This window comes from Chaetura pelagica, unplaced genomic scaffold (genome assembly GCF_000747805.2).
Source record: "Chaetura pelagica isolate M959 unplaced genomic scaffold, ChaPel_1.0 scaffold118, whole genome shotgun sequence".
Lineage (NCBI taxonomy): Eukaryota > Metazoa > Chordata > Aves > Apodiformes > Apodidae > Chaetura > Chaetura pelagica.
This window is the reverse complement of record NW_009954408.1, coordinates 1,132,258-1,159,601: the sequence shown is the minus strand read 5'-3', so window position 1 is coordinate 1,159,601 and position 27,344 is coordinate 1,132,258. Positions and strand designations below refer to the sequence as shown.

The 27,344-nt window shown below is 42.2% G+C and overlaps 1 protein-coding gene across 1 annotated transcript in view; it reads left to right on the top strand.

Moving 5' to 3' along the window:
- The window catches only part of CDK19 (cyclin-dependent kinase 19), a gene marked incomplete at its 5' end in the record, with an annotated part of 106,111 nt that overhangs the window by 11,695 nt on the left and 67,072 nt on the right, over window positions 1–27,344 (top strand). Inside the window, one exon of the mRNA XM_010004359.1 lies at window positions 16,737–16,847. Coding sequence (XP_010002661.1) covers window positions 16,737–16,847 — 111 coding nt within the window. The remainder of the gene's footprint in view (window positions 1–16,736; window positions 16,848–27,344) is intronic.

Genomic DNA, 27,344 nt, shown 5'->3' with positions numbered 1-27,344 from the left:
GAATGCAAAAGGTATCTTAACAATAAAATGTGCTACTTGTAGTTATATCAGACAAGAAAGGTTAACAATTAAAATGTTGACCACTTACTTATTACCAAGTTTTACAGTAGACCTAGAACATTAATTAACAATTTTAAAGGATTCTATGATCTTAAAGTTTAATGATGAAAATTACTTCATGTTAAGTTTTCCAATAAAGACGGTAAAGGGTTTAATATCTCTCACCCTTGCCCAGCCCCAGCTGGGTGTCCCTGGCTGGGTCTAGATCCTCCAGGATCAATCCCTCTGGTGTCCCCTCTGCAGAGAAGGTCCAGCAGCCTCCTGGGAAGTGTCAGGGGGTCTCCTGATCAAAGGTGGGACCAGGCTTTGAGAGAACAAAGCGGACTGACTGCTGTCATTGAACCATTTACCTGCACCTCCAACATCTCTCATTGAAGAATAAAAGGAAAACAATAAAAACCCACAAAGGCCCTTCTCTCACCAAGAAAACTCTTTTGCTTATCTGTTCATTCTCACTTTATCTCCATTTCAGGCCTAGTTGTGGCTGGCCTGGGCTCTGTGTTCTTCAACACCAGGAGAGCAGCTGGTGTTATGAACATCAATTTGGCCTGTTTGTACCTTTCAAGGTGGTTACCAGCTCAGAGCTTGTGGGCCTTTCCCATGGGAATCTTTCCACTCCAGGCCTGGGCCTGTAAAACTGAGAGACAAAAGCAGTTGAATTAAGAGGGAAACTGAGGCAGGTGTGTTGGGAGATGGAGCATCCTGCTACACTTGCATTTGCCTCTTCCTCAAGGGTGAGACTACTTAAATGTTTGTATTCACTTTCAGAGCTGCTCTTTTGTTGTCCTTTTTAACCACTGCTGTCTCTGATTCCTCTTCTAACCCTTTTCTTTATGATGAAGTTCCTTCTTTGTATGGTGCCTTTCTATTCTGTTACTTAGACTTCCTGATGATACCTATTTTATAAGTATTAGTGACTTCTCTTGCTCCTGCTTGCTTTTCTTCTGTTCATACACTGTTGGTACTCACCTTCCCCTGTTCTTTCACAATGTCTGTCAGCAGCAATTTTTACTATTTTTGCTGCTTCTTTTGTATGGTAGAGTGCATATAATAAAATCCTACCAGCAGCTTCTGGAGATTTTTCACCTGCTTTCATGAGTTTTCAGTTTTTACAGTTGAATTATATCATGTATCTCCAGTCCCTGGTTCTTTTCACCTCCCTTGACGTGCTCTTGGAGGCCTCCTCAGTTTTTTCCTTCCCTTTTCATACAAAACTGACTGATTTTATTCCTGAAGGTCACACTGAAAGGATAAAAAGAATTTGACAGGTACTATTTTTTCCCATTTTCTGTTCCTGGAAATTGAAGCTTCTTCCTTTTTTCTGTCGTTGTTCCATCCCTTATTCCTTGTTTTCTCCTCTTCTTCCCAGGCTCCTGCTCACAGCACAGACATTATCCTGCTGTCTGAAGTAACTTTACTTTCATGGGAGCTAATGCTTAAAAGAGAAGAATAGGAAGGCCATTTTGCCAGAGGGTTGGAGGGCCTCTGGACTTTGTGCCAAGGTTAGAAGGGGTGTTTGCTGTGTTGGACACTTACCTGTGCATGTCCCCTCTTGACATTTCAATCACAGAGTGTTGGGGGTTGGCAGGGAGCTCTGGAGATCACCCAGTCCAACCCCTGCCAGAGCAAGATCCCTTAGAGTAGATCCCACATGAACACAGCCAGGTGGGGCTGGAATGTCTGCAGGGATGGAGACTCCACAGCCTCCCTGGACAGCCTGTCCCAGGGCTCTGTCACTCTCACAGCAAAGAAGTTCTTCCTGAGATTCACATGGAACCTCCTGTGCTCCAGTTTGTACCCACTGCCCCTTGTCCTGTCCCTGGACATCACTGCACAAAGCCTGGCTCTGCCCTCCTGACACTGCCCTGAACAGATTTGTGCCCATGGATGAGGTGGCCCCTCAGTCTCCTCTTCTCCAAGCCCAACAGACCCAGCTCCCTCAGCCTTTCCTCAGCAGGGAGATGTTCCCCTCCCTCCAGCATCTCTGTGGCTCTGCCCTGGGCTCTTCCCAGCAGTTCCCTGTCCTTCTGGAACCGAGGGGCCCAGAACTGGACACAATACTCCAGATGTGGCCTCACCAATGCAGAATAGAGGGGGAGGAGAACCTCTCTTGCCCTACTAACCACCCCCTTTCTAACACACCCCAGGATGCCATTGGCCTTCTTGGCCACAAAGGCACATTGCTGCTCATGCTCATCCTCCTGTCCACCAGGACTCCCAGGTCCCTTTCTCCTACCGTGCTCTCCAGCAGCTCAGCCCCCATCCTGTACTGGTACGTGGGGTTGTTCTTCCCCAGATGCAAGTTTATCTACGAGGATGCTGTGGGAGATGGTGTCAAGTGCTTTACTGAAATCAAGATAAACCACATCTGCTGCTCGACCATCATGAGTCCAGCTGGTCATGTCCTCCCAAAAGGCTGTCAGGCTGGTTAGACATGACTTCTGCTTGGTAAAGGGGAAGTATTATATTCAATATTTGCCCTTTGCTTTCCCCTCCACTGGTCATTTTTGCCTCACTCTTGTTTTTCCTAGCTGGTCCATTCATTTTTATAGCCTTTGTCCTATTTCCCACTCCTTGCCTTTCCAACACTGTTTTTTCCCTCTTCAGGTTTTTCCTAGTGTCCCATTTCTTTTTCCTCCTCTTTCCTTCTGTGTCCATAGCTGGTCACATTGCTCACATTCCTCCTCTGACTACTGTTCTGTCCTTTTCCCTTGCTCATGTCTTTTCTCTAGCATCTTTCCCCAGGTTCTCCCATGTCTCCTTACTTCAGATTCCAGCTCTGCCATTCTTCTCATTCCCACTATTGCTGAGCAGAGCAGCTGACCTTCTTCCCACCTCTCCTCTTTCTGGAGTGAGCTTCATGTCCCATGCCCCAGAAGAAGTCAGCCTTCTCCTCAGGGACTGAATTAAGCAGGAGAAAAACAGGAGAACTTTCTCCTTTGTTTTAGTGCCAGAGCTGTCTCTGTGCATCATTTAACAGCTCCAAAGGTCTTTTAAGTCCATTTCTACAGAGTATAGGCAAGTAACAGTTTTTTCCCCAAGGGAAAGTGAAGCATCAGATGATGGCTTGATGATACAAAATTGCTTAGCCTGCCTGTGTTTCTTTGCTAACCTGTGCAGAAGTGCAAAATACCTCATAAAACTGAGCAAGTTGTGTGATAAAATTGTTTGTGTCTATCAGCGTTGAATTTTTAATGTGGTGGAAATGGGAGCGAAACAAACTCAGCTATTGACAGGCAGTGATGGCTTCTGGAATGCTCAGTGCTCTGGGTTGAGGGTAGAATCTGTGAATCTTCATCACTGTTCTACTGGAAACAGCTCCAAGTTCAGGAGCAGTCAAAAAGGCAAATTCAAAGTAACTAGAATAGCTATAAAAGGGAATTACTGAAGTCAAGACCTGAGAGCAAACCAGTCTCAGTCAACCTCAAAAATCCCTGGTGTGTTTGGGTGTTGAGTGTCTCTCTACCATCCTGGCTGATCCCTTTGTGCCCCGGATTAGCACTAGAAAGGGTAAAGAGAGGGGGAGTCAAGAAAGTTGGTGATGGAAAACTGCTTCTGTGGGAATCAACACAAAATAGAGTGGGAATCTGGGTTGAAAGTGGGGGAAGCTGAAGGAAGACACGAGAGGTTTAAAATCACAGACTTGTGTGGAAAAGCTAATTAGGGAATTGTTATTCAGTGTTTATCAGAACAGAAGGACTAGGGCAGCTGAAGGAAGAGAACCAGTCTTTCCCCAGTACCACTTGATTTAGAAACACAGCTCCCTGTCTTGTAGAGAGCAGGGATGGGGCTGAGTTGGAGAGGAGGAATGTGACTGGAGACTAATAGAGCAAATGCACAAAATCAGTGAAGGTTTAAACAGGTTCTCAAGTCTCTAGTCTGATGGCTTTCCTGCAGCCCACTGGCTGTGCCATGAAAGGCTGGTCCTGTCTGTGCCCTGCTCCATCTGTTCTTTCCTTGATATTTGCCTCAGCTGCATCAGGGGCAGGGCAGGGAGCAGCCTTGGAATGAGTCTAGAGTCTTAATCAAGTACAGCAGCTCACTCTGCTTTGAGTAGGAACACGGGTCTTACTTGTTTTGTCCTCAGTGGTGCTTGTGGAAATTGCTAAAATGGGTTAGTGTGAACAATCAGATGGTGACTAGTGCCCAGACTGGAGAACCTCAGCCCAAACAATTAGTTTGGCAGAGTTAGGAGCAACAAGCATGCAGGAGGCTTTCTGTAGTGTCTGCTTAGTCATGGGTGGTGGAGTAATTGTGTCAGAAGCTTTCTGAACATCTGCAAGATGTATTTCTTTCTCTCCAGGCGGTCTGAAGTTGTTACTCCAGAAGGAAGATGCACATCAATGAGCTCTGCCATTTTGACTGGGATTACAAAAACGTTATTTGCTGCCACTAATTGCATGCTTAATGAGGTGCAGCAGATCTGGCAGAGGTCTGATGCAGGTCTGGAAGAGTGACTTCCAATCACTTGTTTCTGCATAATATCTGGGACAGTATCTGCACTCAGGGAAGAAAACCTAACATAAGTGTTCATGGTGTGTTGTTTTCAAGGCCACGTGGCTTTTGCTGCCTTTGGCAAAGACTCAGATTTTCTTGCTGTAAAAGGTACTTTAGAGAAAGGTTCTATTCAGTGGAAGGTGAAATGCAGAACACCACCTGCCTAACCTCTTGTGGTGGTAAACATTAACCAGTTACTAGTTGCTTCATGTTATTACCTATGGTTGTTTCAAGACCCCTCTTCACAAAAGTGATGTTTTTCTGTGTCCCTGTGTGTTGCCCTAAGAGCACGTTTACTGTAACTTATCTATTTTATCTCTTTGCCCACCAAATTTTGTCACATTAAGCCACCTTATGAGCCTTCCAGAGCCCTGTTGGGGGAAATACTGGTTTTGCTGCATTTGTTGCCTCTTTGAAGGATTTTTCATATTTAATAGGAGAAGGAGGAAACAGCAGGCTCTAGATGACCCACTGGCTTTTCTCTCCAGTTGCAGTCTGATCCTGAGAGCATGAGAGGAATCTTATGGTAGGTGTTTAATGACTTGGGAGGCTGCCAGTGAGTATCTTGTATTAGCTTGCTTCACACATGAGCTCTGCCTAGTGTGTGGCTAAAAAGATTGCAGAAAATGTGGGTAAAAAGTGAAAACCTGTGAGCTAAAGCAGAACAAATGTGATGGGTAATTGTGTTAATAAACGCTAAGAATGTTCTAGCCTCGTGCTTCCAGAGTGAGATGCTGAATTTGTTGTAAATAACTGTCAACAGATTAATTCTCTAATTCATGAGTAAAAGCTTTGAAGGAGTAATATTCTTAAATGAAGCTTATCCTGAGTGTGCAATCAACCTGACTGTAAAACTTTGTGCAAGACCTTTGCTATTTTAAACAGGCCCAAGTTAATGAAAGGAAGTTAAGAACCCAAAGATGCTCATGCTCTCCCCTCCAGTCTCACTTGGAGCGTGGAATTAGGCTCCATTTATACTTGCAAATACAGGCTTATTTATTAACTTGTTCAACTACAGGGAAGACATTGAAGCAGATCAGTTGAAGTACATCAAACTTTATTGGATGCTGTAGTTCAGAACTAAAGCAGCTTTAACTTGATTCCCATAAGGAGCAGAGGTTTAATGTGCTTAAATCAAATCAGAGGTATAAATTCAAAACATGTTAATTTTCCATTTAAAGAAGACTTGAACTATAACTTACATGTGAACTCCTGCCTCCCAGACTGAAGTAGAGTGACTACATATGAAGAACAATTAGTTTGGTGTTTTGTTTTTCTCCTCTCTTAAACTGCACAGAGGTAGTTTTTTCTTTTAATCCTGAAGTGCTAAAGTACACACAATTTACATCACGTAGTACTATCCCTGAAAACTTAGTGGCATTTTTTTCAGGATAGAATTTCAATCACTGCCCAATCCTTTGCACAGGTTAGAAATCTATTACCTCTTGAAAGATGCATCACTATGGTGCCATAATTAATTATGGTGTGCTTGGAAAAACATGCTTTTTGGCCAATCCTTTGCTAAAACACTATTCCTCTTCCTCTGTTCATATAACATTTGTCTTTCTGAAGTCTTTTTGAGAGGAAAACCTACTTTGAAAAATGATGACTGATCAAAATTGATGTCCAGAGATACTAGTAACCCTTCTCCAAGGGCTCTGGAAAACCTCACTTGCCATCCCTTTTTCTTCTCTCTGAGATACAGTGCAAGAGCAAGGTGGAAACTGGTTGCCAGGAAATCAGAACAGTGCAGAAGTGTTAAAAGAAGCACTGCAAGAGAAGACTAGTTGCGGTTGAAAGACGCACAGTCTGCATTGTGGAGCTTTGTGGAATTATATGGTGCTACCTCTGAATTCTAATCGTGTATGTCCTTCCCACCCCGTTGTAAAAACTGTTTGAAAACATAGAATTCAATTGAGGTGCAGAAATTCAGCAATAATTCAGATGTATTTTATAGAAAAGAGATAAAAATAACCAATATACTTACTACGTGCACAGGAGCTAAATTGATGTTGTATGATCTCAACGTTGGCCTTCCCTTATATAGTTGTATTAAAAATCAACTTTTTTTTTAAAGGGAATTTTACAGTAGTTCTTTCTATTTAACACTCTATGCCATGGTAACTATTGGTACACTAAGAAATGGAAAGAATCCTTATACTGGTATTTCTGCCTATGTTTTTCAAGAAAAATGCTAAAGTTACTCAATGTTCCTTTGCTGAGAACCTCAAGAATTAAAAATGCAGGAATCCTGGTTTCTATTCCTTTATTTTAGCTAAAATGTGATACTTATGAAAAGTCTTTTGCCAAGCTTTTGTTTCAGAATAATAATGTTATTTAGCAATGCCAGACCATTTTCAGCTCCTGAAAAGAAAATATTTATAGAATAAATACTTTCTTAATCTTTGTCATTAGGAGGAGGGTGGGGCAGGTTTTTGTCCTCTTCCTGTCCTGGCATTTGGCAATTTACCAGCTAGATTCTGTTCTATGTCTTTTTACTTATTTTTTTCAAGACATACTTTCTTTTGAGAGATTTTGGAGCCCTCATAGTTGGGGAGCTGTGTGCTTTAGAGGGATGGAAGCAGGAAGAAAGGAGAAAGTGGACGGGCCTGTAGGACAGATTTTTGGGGGTGTTTCAATAGGAAGGTCTGATTGGGATAAAACTGGTGGGAACTGGGTGCTTGTCTAGGAGAACTAGAGCAAAGAGGAGAGTGTCTTTGGACTCAGGCTTTAAAATATTTTAGCTTGCTAATTTGAATTTGGAGGGAGCCTTGGAAACTGAGGCATATTCCTAGCAGTTCATGTAAGAATGGCAGTTGGGAATTTTGGGAGCCTTGTCCCAGGACAGGGCTTGGCCAGGCCAGTTTACAGGGAATAAATATGTCCTCCCTGAAGCAGAGCTTAAGCTGCCACTGAACCTTTTACCTTAGGTTCTTTGGACAGTTTCTTTTTCTTGTTTGTATGCATTTATCCATATCCATTTTTATGTTGCCTACATCTCTGAGACTTCTTTTACACATGCCAGCCAGGGGCAGCTGGAGGGACTGATAAGCAAACCCTCCATCCCTGCTCAGTTTGAAGCTAGGGAAAGACTTTATTTTTGTTTGGTTTTACCTCAGTTGTGCAGTAACTCTGTAAGTGGAATTTCTCCAACTAGAAAACAGAAACCAAACTGGAAAATTCTAACCTTGAAAATCAATTAGATCACTAAACAAAGCTGGATTTTGAGTAGTTTTTTAATGTGGTTTGCTGTTTCAGTTTGCCTCTTGCTGCTTCTTCCTGGTAACTTTGAGACCTGTAGCACAGTTAGCAAAGGATTGTTCTTACAAGTTTAATGACATTAAATAGCTGCCTGCTTTTAGTTTTTATGTTGAGAGGCTCATATATACCTCCCTGAGGGAGAAGCTGCAGAATGAGCTCAATATGATAATAGGCATCAGAGGGTCTATGTGGAAAGCTTAATATTAAGAACATGGAGGAGAGGATCTAGTCTTGATTAATAACATCAAAATAAGTTGTAATTTTTAAAGAGTTTCTGAAGGAGTAAAATGATGATCTTTATGTTCCTTTGAAAAACCCCAGCTTCAATTTAAAACCAGCTTCAGTGACCCCAGAGGCTTTGAATATATTAATCACACAGCTGTAAAATCCTGCACCATGCAAGTGCTTTTATGAGCAATCAGGCTCATGCTTTGGTCTCTCCTGTGACTCCCTGTGATCTGCATTTCTGCCTGTTCAGGGTTTTTGTCCTAACCTTGAAAATGGTTACATGCATTATATAGTGCATTTCCATCAAAGAAACTAGTAAGGTTGTTCCAGATCAGTTTAACTATGTAGATCAAAAGACAGGAGTAAACTACCTGAAACACAGGAATACCTCATAGATGGGATTGGCCTCAGAATGAATTTCTGAAGGTGATTATTGGTTTTGTCATTGATGACACAAAAATACAGGTATAGTGTGAGGTTTACCAGTGTAAGTGGTGAGAGCAGTGTTTGTTTTCTCTAATTTTCCTTTAGGTTTCCCGCACAGTGAGATGAAAGTGTCCATCCTCACCCTGCATTTGTAGGTGGTAGCTGGCAAGCATTATTCATCCTGTGGGGAAAAAGTATTTCTGTGCAGGAGTTATTTCTTTGGAGAATGTACTTTCTGACAAGTTTTAAATGTGCTAAATGCCTTCATAATTCATCATGTTGTTTACATTAGTAACAGCATAACTGCTCCTTCTGTCTTACACAAGCTGTCTCTTGCTCTGGGGGGGGGAAAGGCAGGACTTTCTGTACCTCAGAAGAGCAGGAGGTTTCCTAGCTGCTCGTCTACTTCAGTAAAAGTTACTTGCATTATGTTGGTGATAGACAATTTGTAGCCTAAGTTCAAAGACTTCAAAGCAAATTACTGCAGGGGCTGGCTGGCAATCAGTACATGATCTTCTTCATCTGCTGGAGATGATAAGTGAAACCTCAGCAAACCCACCTTTCATGAAGGCTTGGGTAAAAGCTCATGCTATATAGACATTGCATCTCTGAATCTAGTGGCTGTTATATGAAAATCATCAAGTAATTTTTTTTTCCCAATAATGATCAAGCTACAAATGAGAGAGCCAGTTTTCCCTGCTATTGAAAAGCTATTCCTGAACATTCCTGTTCACAAGATGCCACCTTGCAGGGTAAATTTATCTCTTATCTGTTGAATCTGTTTGTTCTTGAACCACGATAGTCATTTAGCATAATTATGTCTTTCATCTTTGGTGCTCAGGCCTTTGTGTTTTAGTGGATATCAATCTTCTTTCCTTTCAGTATTTGATCAGGTGCAGTAATTGAGCAAGCTTTTTCTTCCCTGTTGAGAGACAGATTGCTTGCTCCTTTGGTCACCTCTTTCAGGTTGAGTTCATCCTTGTGTGTGTGGAGGGTGAGGTGTTTGAGCATAGGTGAAGTAAACTGCACATGGTGTTTTAAAAATATACCACAGAAGCCTTTTATATATTGATATAAGTACATCCTTTTCTCTGCTGTAAATACCTCGACTAGTGTATCTAATATCAGATTTACCCTCTTCATTTTCTTTGTTGTTTTATAGCAATCAGCTCTTTTTGTCATTTGCACCTGATGACTTTTCAGTACGTAGTAGAAATTCCTGGTTATTTTCTAAGTGCACGAGTTCAGGTTTTGTGCAGTTAATGTCACATTGCTGTTACCCTTTGTTTCCTCAGTCACAGAATAAAGTATCATAAAAAGTGATGTGTTCTCACACTCATCTTCTTCATGGGGAGTGCTACTTCATTTAATCAGATCATTTCATTCACATTCATGATTTTGATGCTAAGATGGTTTTTATTAATAATTGCAATGCCTATTATTTGGTAACTCTCCAAATAGTTAGCATGCAGAACTAGTTTACTTTGACATGTTTTTCCATCATCAGCTGCCTTTTGAGGTAGTTTCTTGATCACCTCAAACTTCTTTGAGTGGTTGTCTTTCCCATCTGATGAGGTACTTGATGCTTTTAGAAAGCTGAAATTTAAGTACAGATCTTCTGGTTGTGTAGGAAATCAGGACAGTTGGTTTTCAACACATTTTTCTCTATATTAATTGTTTCAGAATGTTTTTTTGCAAGCTTTGGATTAATAGATCTCCAAATGCCTTGTCTCATTTTCCTATCCCCTTTATAAGTCTATGTGCTGTATTTGCTAATCATCTGATGCCACCTATGAGCTCTGCTTGTATCTGACTTACAGACAATTCTGTGTATAGTGTGTAGCTGCCTGGAATCCTACAACCTGTTTCATACTGTTTGGACCACAAATTGCAGCAGTTTAATATTTGAGACTGTGGAATCCGCTAAGAACTGTGATGAGCAAAGATGTTTGTACAATTCTCTTGACCAGAAGAATAATTAAAAATCTGTTTGCAAGAAAAGCATTGTACAGGACAGTCAAAGTTGCACAGATGTTGACAATTCAGAGTGATGTCCTCCTTGAGGACTTTCTGCCTCAGCTGCTCTGTATCTTGTTAACAAGAAAGAAATATACTGCAACTCAGCTGGGAGACAGGTTTTTATTGGCATTTACTGCAAGTTGGGTGTGATGGAACTTAAATTTTAAGGAACAGTAAGCTAAAGTACAATTAAAATACAATGCTGTGTTCACTTAGTAATAAATTCTAGCAGTTGCAGATACATTTTATGTTCAGGTTATTGTCTTGTAATAAAATGTTGTCAGGGACACAGGAATCTTTTAGTTACTAGGGCAATATATTGACCTCTTCTTTCTATCTTTAGACTTGAATTAACCAAGTCTCCAAACTGATTTGCTTCTGCACAAGGCCTAAGAAAAACAGTGTTGCTATTGTGTGTGATTTATTTGTTTTGTATGGTTATAGGTTGTACAGCAATCTGTGGTGCAGAAAGCTGTAGGTGATTTACCATCTCCCTGGAGCTGTCTGTGGGATTCTAGGCGTGGCTAAAATGGATGTTTGTGAGATGTGTTTGTGGTGATGAATGGACATAGAACCGTTTCAGAAACCAGTGCAAGTTAGACCCATGTGCAGCTAATAAAGGGAGTAGTGGAAGGGCAAAACTGGAAGGTGAGAGATTAGACAAAGCTAAAGTTTAACCTAAATATAGTCTTACTACATGCTCTCTTTGTGCTTCCTCCCTTCTGCATCTCTGTATCTCCTATTTGGATAATATATTTTAAAATTAGTTCTTCTGCTCCCTTATTCAAAGAATTTGAAGTCAGGTTTGTTGTCAGCCTGCACCCCCAGCCCTTCATAGCAGAAGCTGGCAGAAAAGCAGAAATAGCAAATCTAACATGAGATCAATTAGGTCTTTGCTTTCAAGAGGAGGGGTAGCTGAAGAACTAGGTCCTACCCTGGTGACCTTTCAAGTTTTGAAGCCATTTAGACAACAATAATGACAGTACAGTTAGGTGGTTGGTGTAGAAGTTAAATATTGACAAAATTCTAGTTAAACATGAAAGTCATTAGTGTAGTTAGTTGGTACCAATGTGATGCAAGTAGCTTTAAATACGTCTCCATGTTTCCACGTCATTGGCTTCACGTGTTTGCTTTAATGTAAATACTGTTTCTGGAGTCTCAGATTTCTTATTAGCTAACCTTGTCTTTGAAACACACTTGTCTCAAATTTGCTGCCTCTTGATTTCTGTGGCTGTGAGTTTGGTTCTGCCCTGCATTCCTTTCTGATCATCTTTCCAATGCTTTTTTGAATGACTCCCCTCATCTCCACTCGTTACCTACCTGTGAGCAGCACCAGCTCCATCCCTCTGAACACCCTCTTAGTTGGTGTCCAGCACCATTCCAAGCCCAGTGTAGCAAAAGCAGAGCTCCCATTCTTAGAATCATAGAGTCAAGCTGGTTGGAAGGGACCTTGAAGATCATCAAGTCCAACCGTAACCTAAATCCCCCTACCACTACCTGATCTACCTGTTCAGTGCTTAAATCATGTCCCTAAGCACTATATCTTTATTTCTTTTAAACCCCTCCAGGGATGGTGACTCCACCACCTCCCTGGGCAGCCTCTTTTCCCAGTGCACTGAAACTCAAGGACTTTTCCTGTCCTGGCTCCCACCACTGGAGGACCAGCTGCTGTGACACCCATAGTCTGGATGGCCAAAATGTAACAGAGCCTTTAAATCCCTTCTTGTTTGGATGTACCTCACTTCTTTCCACTTGCAGCTTTCTACTTCACATGTAGTTTCTTACTAGACTGCTCTGTTAGGGTGGTGGCTCAGTAGAAGAAGAAAAGAGTATAAAAGTCCATTTTTTTCTAAAACTACAAAAGCTCTTCCAGAATTACTGCTTGTGATCAGTGCTGAAGTATTTGATGAAAATAGATGCAGAAGAGTCACATAAAATTTGAGTTGCCTTCCTCCTTAATTAACAAACGTGTTCATCTGTTGGAGTACAGAACCAATAACAGAAAAGCTTATTCAAATGTTCTTCATAATAACTTACCAGTATTTTCTGATATACATTGTTAGGTGGAACATTTTGACAAGTTTTCAGTCTGGTTTTTAATGCTGGTCAGTGTCTAAATAGCTACATAATGAGTTTAAGCCAGGGAATCAGGTCCATAAATGTTCTGTATAAATTATGAATATGCTCTTAAATATAACATTTGGAGATTATGTGTTTTGGTGAGCATTTGTGTCTCTGAAATGTTTTGCTGTGCAACTATTCCTCTTGAGATTAAAAAAAAATATTGATGAGGCTGCTGTAGTCCCTGTCACTAAGATACCAGGCACGCGGCAGCATCTTCTAGATTGCAACTTTAAAAATAACCTTATTGCATTTAACATGTTTATTTGCAATATGGTTATAAGCGTTGCTGGCTTTCCTGAGCAGAGCTGACTTGAGATGCAGGCGGGGACAGAAGAATGTGTCTGTAACCTGTATAAACAGACTTGTTTGCCATCTCTGGCTGCAACGATAACCAGCCATCCTGCAGCTGAAAAATACAGCCTCAGAATGTTTTGCAGAGCCTTTTGGTCTTAGAGTACTCTTCTCTTCAGCTTCAGGTCAGATACAGACATAACTGGTATGTTAGAAGCTCAACCCGTGTCATATAAAACAGCTCTAAAGTTTCCCTCCTCATGCCAGTTTACCAAGCATTCAAACCACACCAGTTCTTCTCCTACTCTAGGGGATCCTGCTCTGACAGGGGTGTTGGACTACGTGAGCATTCAAGGTCCCTTCCAACCCTTAACATTCTGTGGTTCTCTGTGATTCTGTGATGTTCTTACGTTTGGGGTTGGTTGGTTGGTTGGTTGTTTTTTTTCAAAAATCAGTGTTTAAGATCATACCAGTAACAGTTGGAGTCTGTCCTGTGAAAAGTGCAGGGTTTGGATAAGGATACTTGTTGTGTCATCCAAGATGAATCAAAAGAAGAGAACAATGAATTGGAAGCAACTTACTAGTAGATGAGTGTATGTTGTTGTTTTAGCTAATAAATGTACCACTTTCTGTAATATGAAAGTATCACTTTTTGTGACCTGTATGAAAAGGAGAGCTCTCAGGTTTCATTTATTAGTCAGGCTGTTCTGATAGCTGGTAACCACTGTGATCTACAGTTTCTCTGAGTGGACTGGTGTGAGTAGAGGTGTTTGAGAGATGCAGAATATACACATTCCTGCCCTGTTCCAACCTCCTTTCTCCAGGCTGAACAACCCCAGCTCCCTCAGCTGCTCTTTATACGACTTGTTCTCCAGAGCTTTCACCAGCTTCATTGCTCTCCTCTGAACATATTACAGGCTCTCAATGTCCTTGTCATGAGGGACCTAGAACTGAACACAGTGCTTGAGCTTTGGCCTCACCAGTGCCATTAAAAGGGGACAATCACTTCCCTGCTCCTGCTGCCCACACTGCTCCTGATGCAGGTCAGGATGGTGTTGGCATTCTTGGCCATATAAGCAGTTTTCTGTTAATGCACACTGCATTAGGCATGCTCTCTGTTCTTATCATAGAACCATTGAATCATTCAGGTTGGAAGGGACCCTCAAGATCATCCAGTCCCAACCCCCTGCATGGGCAGGGACACCTCCCACCAGCCCAGGCTGCTCCAAGCCCCATCCAACCTGCCCTTCAACACTGCCAGGGATGGGGCAGCCACAGCTTCCCTGGGCAACCTGGGCCAGGCTCTCACCACCCTCACACTCCACAATTCCCTCCTCATGTCTCACCTCAATCTCCCCTCCTCCAGTTTTCATCCATTCCCCCTTGTCCTCTCCCTCCCTGCCCTTGTCCCAAGCCCCTCCCCAGCTTTCCTGGAGCCCCTTCAGGCCCTGGAAGGTGCTCTAAGGTCTCCCTGGAGCCTTCTCTTCTCCAGGCTGAACACCCCAACTCTCCCAGCCTGTCTCCAGAGCAGAGCTGCTCCAGCCCAAGGATCATCTCTGTGGCCTTCTCTGGACTCTCTCCAGGAGCTCCATGTCCTTCTCATGTTGAGGGTTCTCTTATGCTCTACATAACATTTCAGTTAACTTTTAATGATATGCCAGCATTTGCTATGGAACTATATTCTCTGTGGCTGTTTCTTTTACTGTGAAGTTACTTACTTTAAGAGGAATATTATTACTTAATTTTTTTTTTTTTTTTTTAACACTTTGGCATTATTTTGCATCACTGTTGCTGCCAACTGTATATTTAAGAAAAATCTAATCAAATCAACATTAATTAAAAAGTAAAATTAATTAAAAAGTAAAGTAATTAAAAAAATATATGCCTACTGTCATGGGGTTTTTTCTCCCCCTAGTTTAAAAATTATCCTAAAATGAAAAGAAGTCTTAAAAAAGGCAAAAAAAAAAAAAAAAAAAAAGCATCACACCAAATCCTGACAGGAAGATATTACTCAAGATAGGGTATAGAGCAGCATCTCTTGGTGCATATCAGAGAGACAATTTTAATCTCTGGGGGTTTGTTAGTTTATAATTCTGCGTGTTGTTACTATTTGTTAAGCGACAAAATGGCTTTTACTGCATCTCATAAATGGTACCTGGACATGACTATTGATCAGTTCATTAGGGAGGAATTTTCCTTCTTTTATAGCTAAAAATGCTTGGTGTTAAGGAGAGGAAGAAACAGAAAAAAACCAAAACACTGCCTCCATGGTAGAAAAAGCATTTAAATTATTTCCTTTGCTGGAAAACTGGAGTAAGCTTGAGTAGCTGTAATATTCTTTAGAAGATTTCTGGTCTTGACCAATACCTGTATAGCCAAAGGATAATATCTTTAAAAATTACTCCTCTTTTCCCTAAAATAAATATCTGAAGTCTTTTTCTCTAAGGCAAAAAAAAAAGGGAAGATTCATTTCTCTCAAATGTGTCTTGGAACCTCCTGCATTTACTGTTTTGCCATTAGAAATTGATTCTTGGCAATTCATGCACTAGAGCTGCAGATACAAACCATCTGCAGATAAACCAGGAGTGATCAGACATCCTTGTGACTGCAGTGTGGAGCCAAACAAAAAGAGGTGATTCCCATGAAAACGCTGGTTTTTAGGTGCACTGCTTCCCAGCTCCTCCTGAGTCTAATTTAATCTGGCAGAAGGATGAGTTCAGCAGCAGGGGCTGCTTTAATGTGCTGTCTAATTAGTCAGGAGACTTAGTTTTCTTTCTGGGAAGCAGTAAATCAGCTTGGGTCTATTTCTGGATTACGGGACAGTAGTTGAAAGAACAACCAGAAATATGGTTTTGGTAAATTTTTTCTTTGAAAACACCCTGATGTTCTGAGAACAACCCCGTGGACTTTGGGGCAGGGATCCAATGCAAAAGAAAATTAGTGGTAAAACAGTAATTATGTGGTGATGAAGAACTTGTGTTGTTCACACAATGAGCTAGACTAGCTGCACAGCCTTCATTCTGGCATCCTCAAATGGTCACCTTTGGTAAGAGGACAGTTATGTTTGTGTGCAGTGTCATTTTAAGCTGGAAAATGAATATCCCAGTCACATGATGAATAGGTCGGATGGGAGGGCTGTGTGGGACAGAGGAAGGAGGTGAGGGATGGTCAGCTCTGCTGGCAGAACAGCAGCCCATGGCATGAGGCTGAGTCTGTCCTGATTGTGACATTGTGAGAAGATGATCCTTGGGCTGGAGCAGCTCTGCTCTGGAGCCAGGCTGGGAGAGTTGGGGTGTTCAGCCTGGAGAAGAGAAGGCTCCAGGGAGACCTTAGAGCAGCTTCCAGTGCCTGAAGGGGCTCCAGGAAAGCTGGGGAGGGGCTTGGGACAAGGGCAGGGAGGGAGAGGACAAGGGGGGATGGATGGAAACTGGAAGAGGGGAGATTGAGGTGAGACATGAGGAGGGAATTGTGGAGTGTGAGGGTGGTGAGAGCCTGGCCCAGGTTACCCAGGGAAGCTGTGGCTGCCCCATCCCTGGCAGTGTTGAAGGGCAGGTTGGATGGGGCTTGGAGCAGCCTGGGCTGGTGGGAGGTGTCCCTGCCCATGCAGGGGGTGGGACTGGATGATCTTGAAGGTCCCTCCCAACCCAACCCATCCTATGGTTCTATGAATCCTGAAGATTATGTGCTGAATCAGTGGCATCTTTCCTTCTAGGGCTTGTTTCAGGGTTACTTGTTGCTCTTTGTGCTAAGACCTGTTTTGTTTGTTTGTCGTTGTGTTTGCTTTTCTTACCAAGCACAGAAGTAACCAGAGCTTCTCTGTTTCTCTGCAGCTTTTACGAGAGCTGAAGCACCCCAACGTGATTGCATTGCAGAAGGTTTTCCTTTCTCACAGTGACAGAAAGGTTTGGCTGCTGTTTGATTATGCTGAACATGATTTGTGGGTAAGTACAGGTTTCCTTGAGCGTTTGAGGTGGTGTCATATGAGCCAGGTCAAACTGAGGTGTGGGGGCTGTTATGTTTTTCTAGTGCAAAGATGCATACATTTCTTTAATTAATTTCTGTAATTAGGGTCCACCTGCCACCCTGTTCTCTGTGCACTTGAAAACCTGCAAAAGGCCGTGTAGAATTTTTTTAAGTTAGATTTCATTTTGAAGCTAAAAGAATTGTCCTGCAAGCTTTAATTGGAGTTGAAGGAAGCTTTCTGAAATTGAGACCTTCTGAAAGGTTTTGGAAATATTTTGTTTGTTTTTTTCCTTGCAGATTTGCACACACACACACCAGAAAAAAATAAAAAAAAAGAAGAGAGGGACTGCTTTACTGAGTCCTCAGTGAGATATAATCCAATAATCTAGTTCTAAACAGTGAATTTGTGATAGTGTGAATGGAAAGAAAAGAAGAAAAAAATATGAGCATGGCTGATTGGGCCTGCTGATGGACAGTCCATGTGGAAGGGAGTAGAGACTCTACAAGTCTGTTTTTAAGTTTCCAGCACAATATGATTTAATTTCATCTCTTGTAGAGATGGACATCAGTGACATCATGAGTTGAACTTGGATACAAATATTCAAGCTTCACACTGTCTTGAAAGGGGTGAGAGAGCACGTGAGGTGTATGTGCACAAAACAGGATTTATTGCAAACAGCACTAGGGTCATGACTGTTTTAAAGCAAAAGGCACAAGCACAAATAGTGTGGGGGAGTTTGGAGGTCAGAACAGGAGTGGAGGTTAGAATGCAAAAGGTGTCTTAACAGTAAAATGTACTGCTTGTAGTTAGATCAAACAATGAAGGTTAAACATTAAAATACTGGCAACTTACTCATTAGCAGGTTGTTCACTAGATCTAGAACATCAATTATTTGCTTTAAAGGGATCCTAAAATCTTGAAACTCAATGATGAAAGATTGCTTAATGTCAAATCAACTAATAAAGACAATAAGGGAGTTTACCCTCACCTGGCCCCAGTGGGGTGTCCCTTTGGTCCTTTGTTCTCCAGAACCAATCCCTCTGGTGTCCCCTCTGCAGAGAAGGTCCAGCAGCCTCCTGGGAAGTGTCCAGGAGTCTCCTGATCAAAGGTAGGATCAGGCTTTGAGAGAACAAAGTGGACTGACTGCTGTCATTGAACCATTTACCTGCACCTCCAACATATCTCACTGGAGAGCAAAAGGAAAACAGTGGGAAAAGCCAAGAAGACCCTTCTCTCAGCAAGCAAACTCTTTTGTTTGTCTGTTCCTTCTCACTTTATCTCCCGTTCTAGGCCTAGTTATAGCTGGGCTGGGCCTCTTTTACACCAGGAGAGCAGCTGGTGTTACGAACATCAACTTGGCCTCTGTTTGTGCCTTTCAAGGTTACCAGCTGAGAGCTTGTGGGCCTTTGCCTTTCCCATGGGAATCTTTCCACTCCAGGCCTGGGCCTGTAAAACTGAGACAAAAGCAGTTGAATTAAGAGGGAAACTGAGGCAGGCGTGTTGGGAGATGGAGCATCCTGCTACACACATCTATTGATAAGATGCAAGTTGCTTGGACCTGATTTGTGTTTAAACTCAAAAGATACCAAACACTAAGAATAATCAATATGTTTATAATTCCTTTGAAAATCCTGGCAAGGAGGGCAAGGGACAATATTCATTCCAATATTATGTTTTAAGGCTTCAGCAACATAGAAGTTGCTATTGCTAATGGTAGGGACAAATTGCTCAGTTTTTTGGTACTTTTCCCTCAAGAGCTAATGAACATGTGCTTGTAAATTACACAAAACTGGAATCTGGAAAGAAAGTGAACTTAGACCATGCAAATAACTTCTGGTTCAGAACAAGTAGAGTCATGCTATTTCATTCCCCTTCAGATGCTTAAAAAGTACTGAATTTAGTTTCCCTTATGGGGCAGCAGCTTAGTATTTTAGAAGCTGTTCTCATCAAAGTTTAGTGTGCACTGAGAGTTTGTGTGTTTCTCCCAACTGATGTCAGTGATCATGGAGAGGAGTGCAAACCCTGCAGGTTATTTGTGCATCAGATGAGTTTTCTCATTTTATAAAACAATCACAACAAACATACTTTCCTGTTACATTGAATGACATGTTTGAAACACCTTTTTTTCTAACCTTTTCCATTCCATTTATTTTGGGAATGTGATTTTTACACTACGTGGTGACTTTCCACATGATTTATCAGCTTTAGCTAAAGAATCACTGCAGTCTGATTTTCTTACCACTCCTCACATCTGGCTGGGTACTGGTCATAATCTCAGTGAAGTGAATTCTTTTATGTTATTTGAGACTGAAATGTTTGTTTCACTAGTTATTTGATGTGGTCTCCACTTCTTAACTCTCTCACTTCTCTATTTTTTTGCCCCTGTATGACATGCTACACAAATAATTTCTCCTTTCCTGTGTAATTGCCCATGTTTCCTTGCTTCTTAAGCCTTTGCTAGGAATTCCTTCTCCTCCCTTGCATAAAGTAGCCATGTTCAAGGCACTCTTGATTCTGGCTTGACCTTGGTCCTCATTTCCTTCACCATCAGCACTTCCCGAGCATCGCTCTTAATTCCCCTTTTGTCTCTTTTGCTCACTCCCAACTTTGTGTCTTTTTCCACGCTGCCTCCTACACATGGAACAGCCTCCCAATTAACGTACATAAAGATCCTTCACTATCCTCCTTCAAAAAGCTCCTGAGAATCCACTGATTTCGTGAGGCATTTCAGCAGTAACACCCCCTTGTCCTTCTGCCTGCGTTGCATTGCGCAGCTCCCGTGCTCTGCAGCTCCTGCCCTCTCAGCTCCTTGGCGTAGAAATTGCAGGGACACATTTTACTGCTCAGCACCTCGTGCTCCCCCTGGCACTACAAGAAACCAAAATAAGTCTGTTTGTGGTGGGTGTATCAGTTTTGGAAGGTTTTAAGCTTTGGAATTGTCACTAGAGCCACGTGGATTCCCAGGGACCAACAGTTTCAAATGTAGGCAGCGTGGAGTTCCTGACCAACAGTTGTCTCCAAGTATCATAGAATCATAGAATCATAGAATCTTAGGGGCTGGAAGGGACCTCGAGAGATCATCTAGTCCAACCCCCCTGCCAGAGCAGGGTCACCTAGAGTACATCACACAGGAACTCATCCAGGTGGGTTTTGAATGTCTCCAGAGAGGGAGACTCCACAACCTCCCTGGGCAGTCTGTTCCAGTGCTCTGTCACTCTTACAGTAAAAAAATTTTTTCGGATATTCACCTTGAACCTCCTATGCTCCAATTTACACCCATTACCCCTTGTCCTATCACTGGTCATCACTGAGAAAAGCCTAACTCCATCCCCCTGACACTCACCCCTTACATATTTGTAAACATTGATGAGGTCACCCCTCAGTCTCCTTTTCTCCAAGCTAAAGAGACCCAGCTCCCTCAGCCTTTCCTCATAAGGGAGATGTTCCACTCCCCTAATCATCTTCGTAGCTCTGCGCTGGACTCTTTCGAGCAGTTCCCTGTCCTTTTTGAACTGAGGGGCCCAGAACTGGACACAATACTCCAGATGTGGCCTCACCAATGCAGAATAGAGGGGGAGGAGAACCTCTCTTGACCTACTAACCACACCCTTTCTAATACACCCCAGGATGCCATTGGCCTTCTTGGCCACAAGGGCACATTGCTGGCTCATGGTCATCCTCCTGTCTACCAGGACCCCCAGGTCTCTTTCACCTACACTACTCTCCAGCAGTTCAGCCCCCAACCTGTACTGGGACATGGTGTTGTTCTTCCCCAAATGTAAAACTCTGCACTTCCCCTTGTTGAATTTCATCATGTTTCTCCCCGCCCAACTCTCCAACCTATCTAAGTATGGGAATCATCCTCCTGTTGTTCAGGGCTTCAGTAACTCCTCTTGGCTCCAGTGAGGAGAGTCAATGCTCATCACTTGCAAACATCAGATTAATTAAAATCATTATATTTTTCAACTTCTGTACTGGAAACATTTGGCAAGAGATGAATAAAATGTATTAGATGCTATCTTATTCTGTTCATTTTGTAATATTGAAAAAGTGTCCTGTTCCAGTGAAGAAAAGTGATGGTGCCAGTTAAGCATATTAAAAAATTGTTTAACAGTGAGCAAGAACTCTTTTTTGTTTACTTTGCATTTAATTCCCAAGGATTAGACTGCTCAGATCTGAAATTGGAGTATAGATAGCAGCACACTTCCTAATTTGCTGTAACTTCTGCTGATACCCCATGCAAGGGCAGAAGAAAGCTACAGTAATTTGAAGTCCTTTTGACAGGTACTGATGAAAACATTGTCCTTGCCTACAAGCATATTAACTGTTTAATAACCAAGCCTATCAAAGATTTTTCCTTCATTACCTCTGAAGTTATGCTGTACAAAACAATGCAATCCCATCCAGGAGATGACAATAAAGGATGTCTAAGCATATCTGAGTTCTTTTCACCAATTGATTTATAACTCCTATTTGCTTTAATTGCCTAAATTCTTAGTGTATTCCACAATGTATTTCCTTATGGCTTTTCTTGGCTATTAGTCTTTGTCAACTGGTGAAGTCCTTAGGCTGCTGGATGTGTCACATATGTTAATTTGTAGTGTATTGTCTACACTGTCATCACTGCTTAGATATGCTGGGAAGTAAATGCAAGATTCCTTAGATTGTACCTCAGTGTAAAAGGAGCATCTGACACAAGGTTAAAAATGTGTCCACAGTTGCCACTGAGTATCTTATACATTAGAGGTTACATCCTTTCTTGATTCCTGATAACTTGCTTCAGTCTCACACCTTGATATTCCACTTGACTTGAAACTTTCAGCTTCAGATGTTCCTACCCACAGAACCAACCACCTCCTGTTCCCTGAGGGATCTGCCTTTCCCAATAGCTGAATGTAAGGACTTGGATGGTTTTAATCCAGATTGTATCCAGGTTTTCTGCCTTGGTTAATTTATATAGAAATTAAAAAATGGAATTTAGTACACACACAGCTGAGTTATACTGAAGTCCATGAGTAGGATTGATACTGTTTTTAAGTTACCTTTTCTAGTATACAGTTAGAACTTAATAATCCTACAAAATTATACATGGATGAAATCTTCCCAAGAAAAAGTGTAATTCCTTCAACTCAGGTGTATTTTCCTGTGTTTGTTTTTGACCTTTTTTTTTTTTTTAAAAAAAGGTAATTTTAAATGCATGATTTTTTGCTGTTTTATCTCTAAGGAATAACTTACTTTCCTAGTCAACTTTAATTTATGATCTTATTTTATCTTAGTCTTAAGTTGTACACTGCTGTCCAGAACTTCCCATGTAAAGCTCATGCACTTGAAGAGTGCATGAAAATGTGTGATGATCACTTAATTAGACTTTAAGAAATGTTTGATACCAATGTGAACTGCTCTGGAGGTGAATTCTGTTTGTTTTCAGTGTAGTTACTTCTGGCCATTGGAGAGGTTTAGATACTTAAGTTCCTAGCTACTCTCATAGAGTCACAGAATGGTTTGGGTTGGAAGGGATGTCAAAGATGATCCAGTCCCACCCCCTGCATGGGCAGGGACACCTCCCACCAGCCCAGGCTGCTCCAAGCCCCATCCAACCTGCCCTTCAACACTGCCAGGGATGGGGCAGCCACAGCTTCCCTGGGCAACCTGGGCCAGGCTCTCACCACCCTCACACTCCACAATTCCCTCCTCATGTCTCACCTCAATCTCCCTCCTCCACTTTTCATCCATTCCCCCTTGTCCTCTCCCTCCCTGCCCTTGTCCCAAGCCCCTCCCCAGCTTTCCTGGAGCCCCTTCAGGCACTGGAAGGTGCTCTAAGGTCTCCCTGGAGCCTTCTCTTCTCCAGGCTGAACACCCCAACTCTCCCAGCCTGTCTCCAGAGCAGAGCTGCTCCAGCCCAAGGATCATCTCTGTGGCCTCCTCTGGACTCCTATACTTTTAGAGCTTCAGATTTTTAGTAGTGGTAGTACTTTCCTGAAGCAGATGTTTTTAGTATTGCAGATGAACACACATTCAATGTCTTCAATTCCATAGTCTCTATAGGACAGAATTAATTCTCAGACTGAAGTCTCTTGACTTCAAAGCTTTAAGATCCACTTTTCTGGAAGTCTGTGTTGTAACTTAAATGAGAAGCTTCTGAGTATCTTTTTTATCCCATTCTGAGAAACAGTGAGGTTTCTATCACAGCAAAATATGTTAATGTTTTGCATGGCTGTAAAACCCATTCATTGGTTCTTAATAATTAATTAAATTATTGGTTGTGATTTGATAATATTGAATGTGATGACACGTTTACTATCCAAGACCAGTTAAATAATGAACTTGGTATTTTTTTGGTCTGGTTACATTTTTCTGTCTTACTATTAGATTCCATTGATCTCTACCAACTAACTGCTTGACTGGATATATCACTGAGAAACTTGGAGTAAAATCTTGAAATTGTTGTTGATTGTAATAACAATATATGGACAGACTGACTTTGTATTATACGAAATAGATTAAATACCTGTTAGGTTTTTATTCTGCCTTTTTAAAATGTAGGATAGAGATTAGTTGTAGTTGTGTGTACCTAAAAATAATCATCAAGTAATGGAAAGGAGAAAATAATCTTTCTACTTGTGTATTTCCTAACACTAGCTGACTCTGAATATACAAATACATGTATTTAGTTTCAGCTAACATTATGAATCATGTTCTTAGGTACTAACTTAAATTGTAAGGGTGTTGCATAATGATTTATGCAATAAACCTGCACATCTGTTTAATCACAGGAATGATCTGAGTTTTCAAGTGTTCCTCAAATGTGGTATAATCAGCTGTAATCCTGCTTCCACTGGGCTTCAGTTGAGCTCTTAGCCATGAGTTGTGTTAGCTGATGACAAACACTTTTATATCCATGAACACACTTCGCTCATTGTAGCAGTTTTGTTTTTTCTCTTTTACTTTCCTCCAGTCATGTGTATTGTTTTTGTTTTAATTCAGCCCTGCCCCACTAGGTGATTCTTTCTCTTCTCTGTTGTGTGCAGATTTCCCTGTAGAGGATTCTGCTGGCTGGCAGGACGTGAGGTTTGTTGGGGCAGGTGGGACTGGGCAGGCATGGGGTTTGATTGCTTTTAAAGTTACAGATTTTACCATCAGCCATCGTTACAGGAAGTCTTGATGGCATGATTTATCCCTTCCAGATAGAACCAGTAAAGTATTTTTGGCACCACAGTGGTGGTTGGATTTCTTGCAAAGAGCAGCAGCATTCCTGGTTGATAGCTGTCTGTTCTGAGCATGCCACTCACAGAACTTGCTTTTTCTGCTAGAGTTGTAGGGGTTTGAGGGTAGTTTGTGAGTTCATTTTCTGTACCACGAAACATGGGAATTGGAGGAAAGAGCAGGTAGAAACAGACCTAAAAAAGAGAGAGGCAAGGATGCCAAAGCATCAAGTGTGTGAAGAATTGATGTGAACAGAATGGTCGGAATAGCGAGTGTTTTGGATGTTTACTGAAAGGGTAGATGAATTCTGGTGATTTTTACTGTCATAATCTAGAGTTATTTTGACATATTTAGGTCTGAAACACCTAGAAAGACCCCAGCAAAACCTAGGAAAATAATACTGAATCTGTTTCTCTGCTCTGTGCTTCAAAGCAAGTTGGCATTAGCAAAAATTAGTGTGTCAAAGCTCCTTCCAGTGTTACTTAAAATGTTGACTTCTTGTCACTTGGAAATGGATTTTTCTTTAGGCAGTTTGGTTAATGACCTTGTAAAGAGAAAAACTTGATGATGGCTGTACCAGCATCATTTAGAAGGGAGTGTGTTGAGGCATATTTTTTCCCCTCTCCTCTTTTGAAGGACTGTCATGTGTTGGTTGCTGCGATGCTTCCAGAACTGGAAACCCAAGGGATTGCTGTAGAAATACTCTTGCCCACTTCTCTTTTGATTTGATTTTGCTTGTGGTATATACCCTTGACAAAATTTTTTTGGTGTCAAAAACTTTGGTGTCTGAAACGAGTCCTAAGTGCAGGAATATGAAGCTGTGATTTATTGTTGGAACAGCAAAACAAATTTTACTGAGGTTGGTTTGGTCTGTCTTTGCTTCCTGCTTTTGTAAATTGTGCAACCAACAGGTGGTTGGTTTTTATACCACCCTTAGATTCTGATTTATTCTTCCATAGCATTTGAAGTGCTTTACATTGAACACTCAATAATGTTAATTACCTTTGTTTGGGTATTGACTGAAGAGAGAAGGTGGAAATAATTTAAAAATGTGACTTGAAGCCATATAATCTGAATCTTCCTCTTGACCTTGAAACACATTTAATGTGTGTCCAAGCTTCCATCTCTTGAATATTAAAATATAATCATAGAATCATTAAGGTTGGAAGGGACATTAAAGATCATCAATTTCCAACCCCCTGCCATGAGCAGGGAACCCTACCATTAGATCAGGTTGCAAATTTTCCTTTTACAGGCACATTGACATAATTCTGTTTTCTTCTCAAAAGCTGGATTAGTGATTAGGTAGAAGAGTTTTTCAGAAGTGTGGGAGCAGGCAGTTAGTTCTCTTCAGCAGGGAGGGCACCTGCATTGACATTGTTGCCTTTCAGTCTGATGGAAATGCATGTAATTTTGAAACAAGCAGTGGAACTCAAGTCAGGTTTTCTAGGGAGTTAGAATGATGATAGAATGGTGAAGGCTGGAAGAGACCTTAAAGGTCATCAGGTTCCAACCTCTTTTCCAACTGTGGCCAGGTGGTCTGTCAGAGTAGGGGAGTTAAATTAACCTTTAGGGTGTGACAGTGAAAAAAAGATGGGGAGAGTGCTGAAGCTGCCCAGCTGTTACAACCATTGCTTTGTTTCTCTTCTGGTGCCCTTTATAATTTTTATTTGGTTTGAGTCTGAGGTGTGTTTTCCCACAGCACTGGTGGGACCACAGAGACACATTTCTAAAAATATCAAGAAATCAGAAAAAGCTTGGACTTGCTGCCTGCAGCAGAAGAGAAGCTGCTCAGTGGTGGCCCCAGTGTGCCCCTCTGTTTCTGAGAGGGACCTTGCCATTAAAATTGCTGTTTGGTGTTGTCTGTGTGTGATGGTCTCTCTTCATAGGACTAATTTCATACAAGAAACAGGGTGACCTACTTTTTCTAAGCAACTCTTTGAGAGAAGAATTTGGTCACAAGCTCTATGGGTTCATCCCAGTGGCATGGGGCAAATTCTGCTTTTCAGTTCCCTGTGCTATTTGGCCCTGTAGTGTGGTTTTAGTTTTATTTCTGTTCAGCTCTCTAAACTGTGGTGAAGTTTGTCAGCTGACAAACACAATATTCTGTGGAGTAAGTTGGGAGAAATAATTTTTATTTTCTTTTGTAGGAAACTGGATTTTATCTCCTAATGATAGTGCTTATTTAAAGCAAAATGATGCGTTTTCACTCACCTCTGCAGTTCAGTAACTCCTCCAGGAAAGGAGCTTGCTTTCTTAGCCTTTCTGGCTGGGACAAACAAGCATCAGGGCAGGGTGGTGTGTATTGTGTGTCCAGGTGGTGTTTCAGAGGCAGGTAAGAGCAGGCTCTGCTGGAGTGTGGGGCTGAGCCTCCCCTGGCACATCAGCCTGGCTGACTTAGAGGTGATTTAATTGTGCCAGCTCTGGTTTAGGGGTAACTTCATGCCTGAACTTTATACCTTTTCCCCCCTCTACTGTGCCTGGTGAAGCCACAGCTGGAATACAGCATCCAGTTCTGGGCTCCCCAGTTCAAGAGAGACAGGGAACTGCTGGAGAGAGTCCAGGGGAGGGTGACAAAGATGCCAAGGGGGTTGGAGCATCTCCCTGCTGAGGAAAGGCTGAGGGAGCTGGGGCTGCTCAGCCTGGAGAAGAGAAGGCTGAGGGGAGACCTGATCACTGCCTACACGTGTCTGAGGGTGGGTGCAGGAGGATGGAGCCAGACTCTGCTCAGCAGTGCCCAGGGACAGGGCGAGGGGCAACGGGCACCAGCTGGAACATGGGAAGTGCCCCTGAAAGGTGGGGAGAAACTTCTTGGCTGTGAGGGTGACAGAGCCCTGGGACAGGCTGCCCAGGGGGCTGTGGAGTCCCCTTCTCTGGAGAGATTCACCCCTGGATGCAGCCCTGTGGGATGTGCTCCAGGGGGTCCTGCTGGAGTGGGGGTTGGACTGGATGATCCCTGGAAGGTCCCTACCAGCCCTGACAGGTCTGTGGTTCTGTAAAGCTCAGTGTCAGGGCAGGTTATCTGCCTCAGAGGTTCACTGAGGTGTTCTTGGGGAATGAGGGAAGAGTCAGCACAGGAAAAATCCTTCCCCCCCTCTGCCCTGGTGTGAGTTTGCCTTTGCTGGTCTGGTGGATGGCCCTGCCATACTAGTAGCTGCTGGATCACTAGTGTCTTGTTGCTGGAGGGGTTCTCACAGTGCTTTCAACATCTGCTCAGGCCTTTATTTTCTTGTGGGACAAAGTCTTCAGCAGGGTTCCAAATCCATTTGAA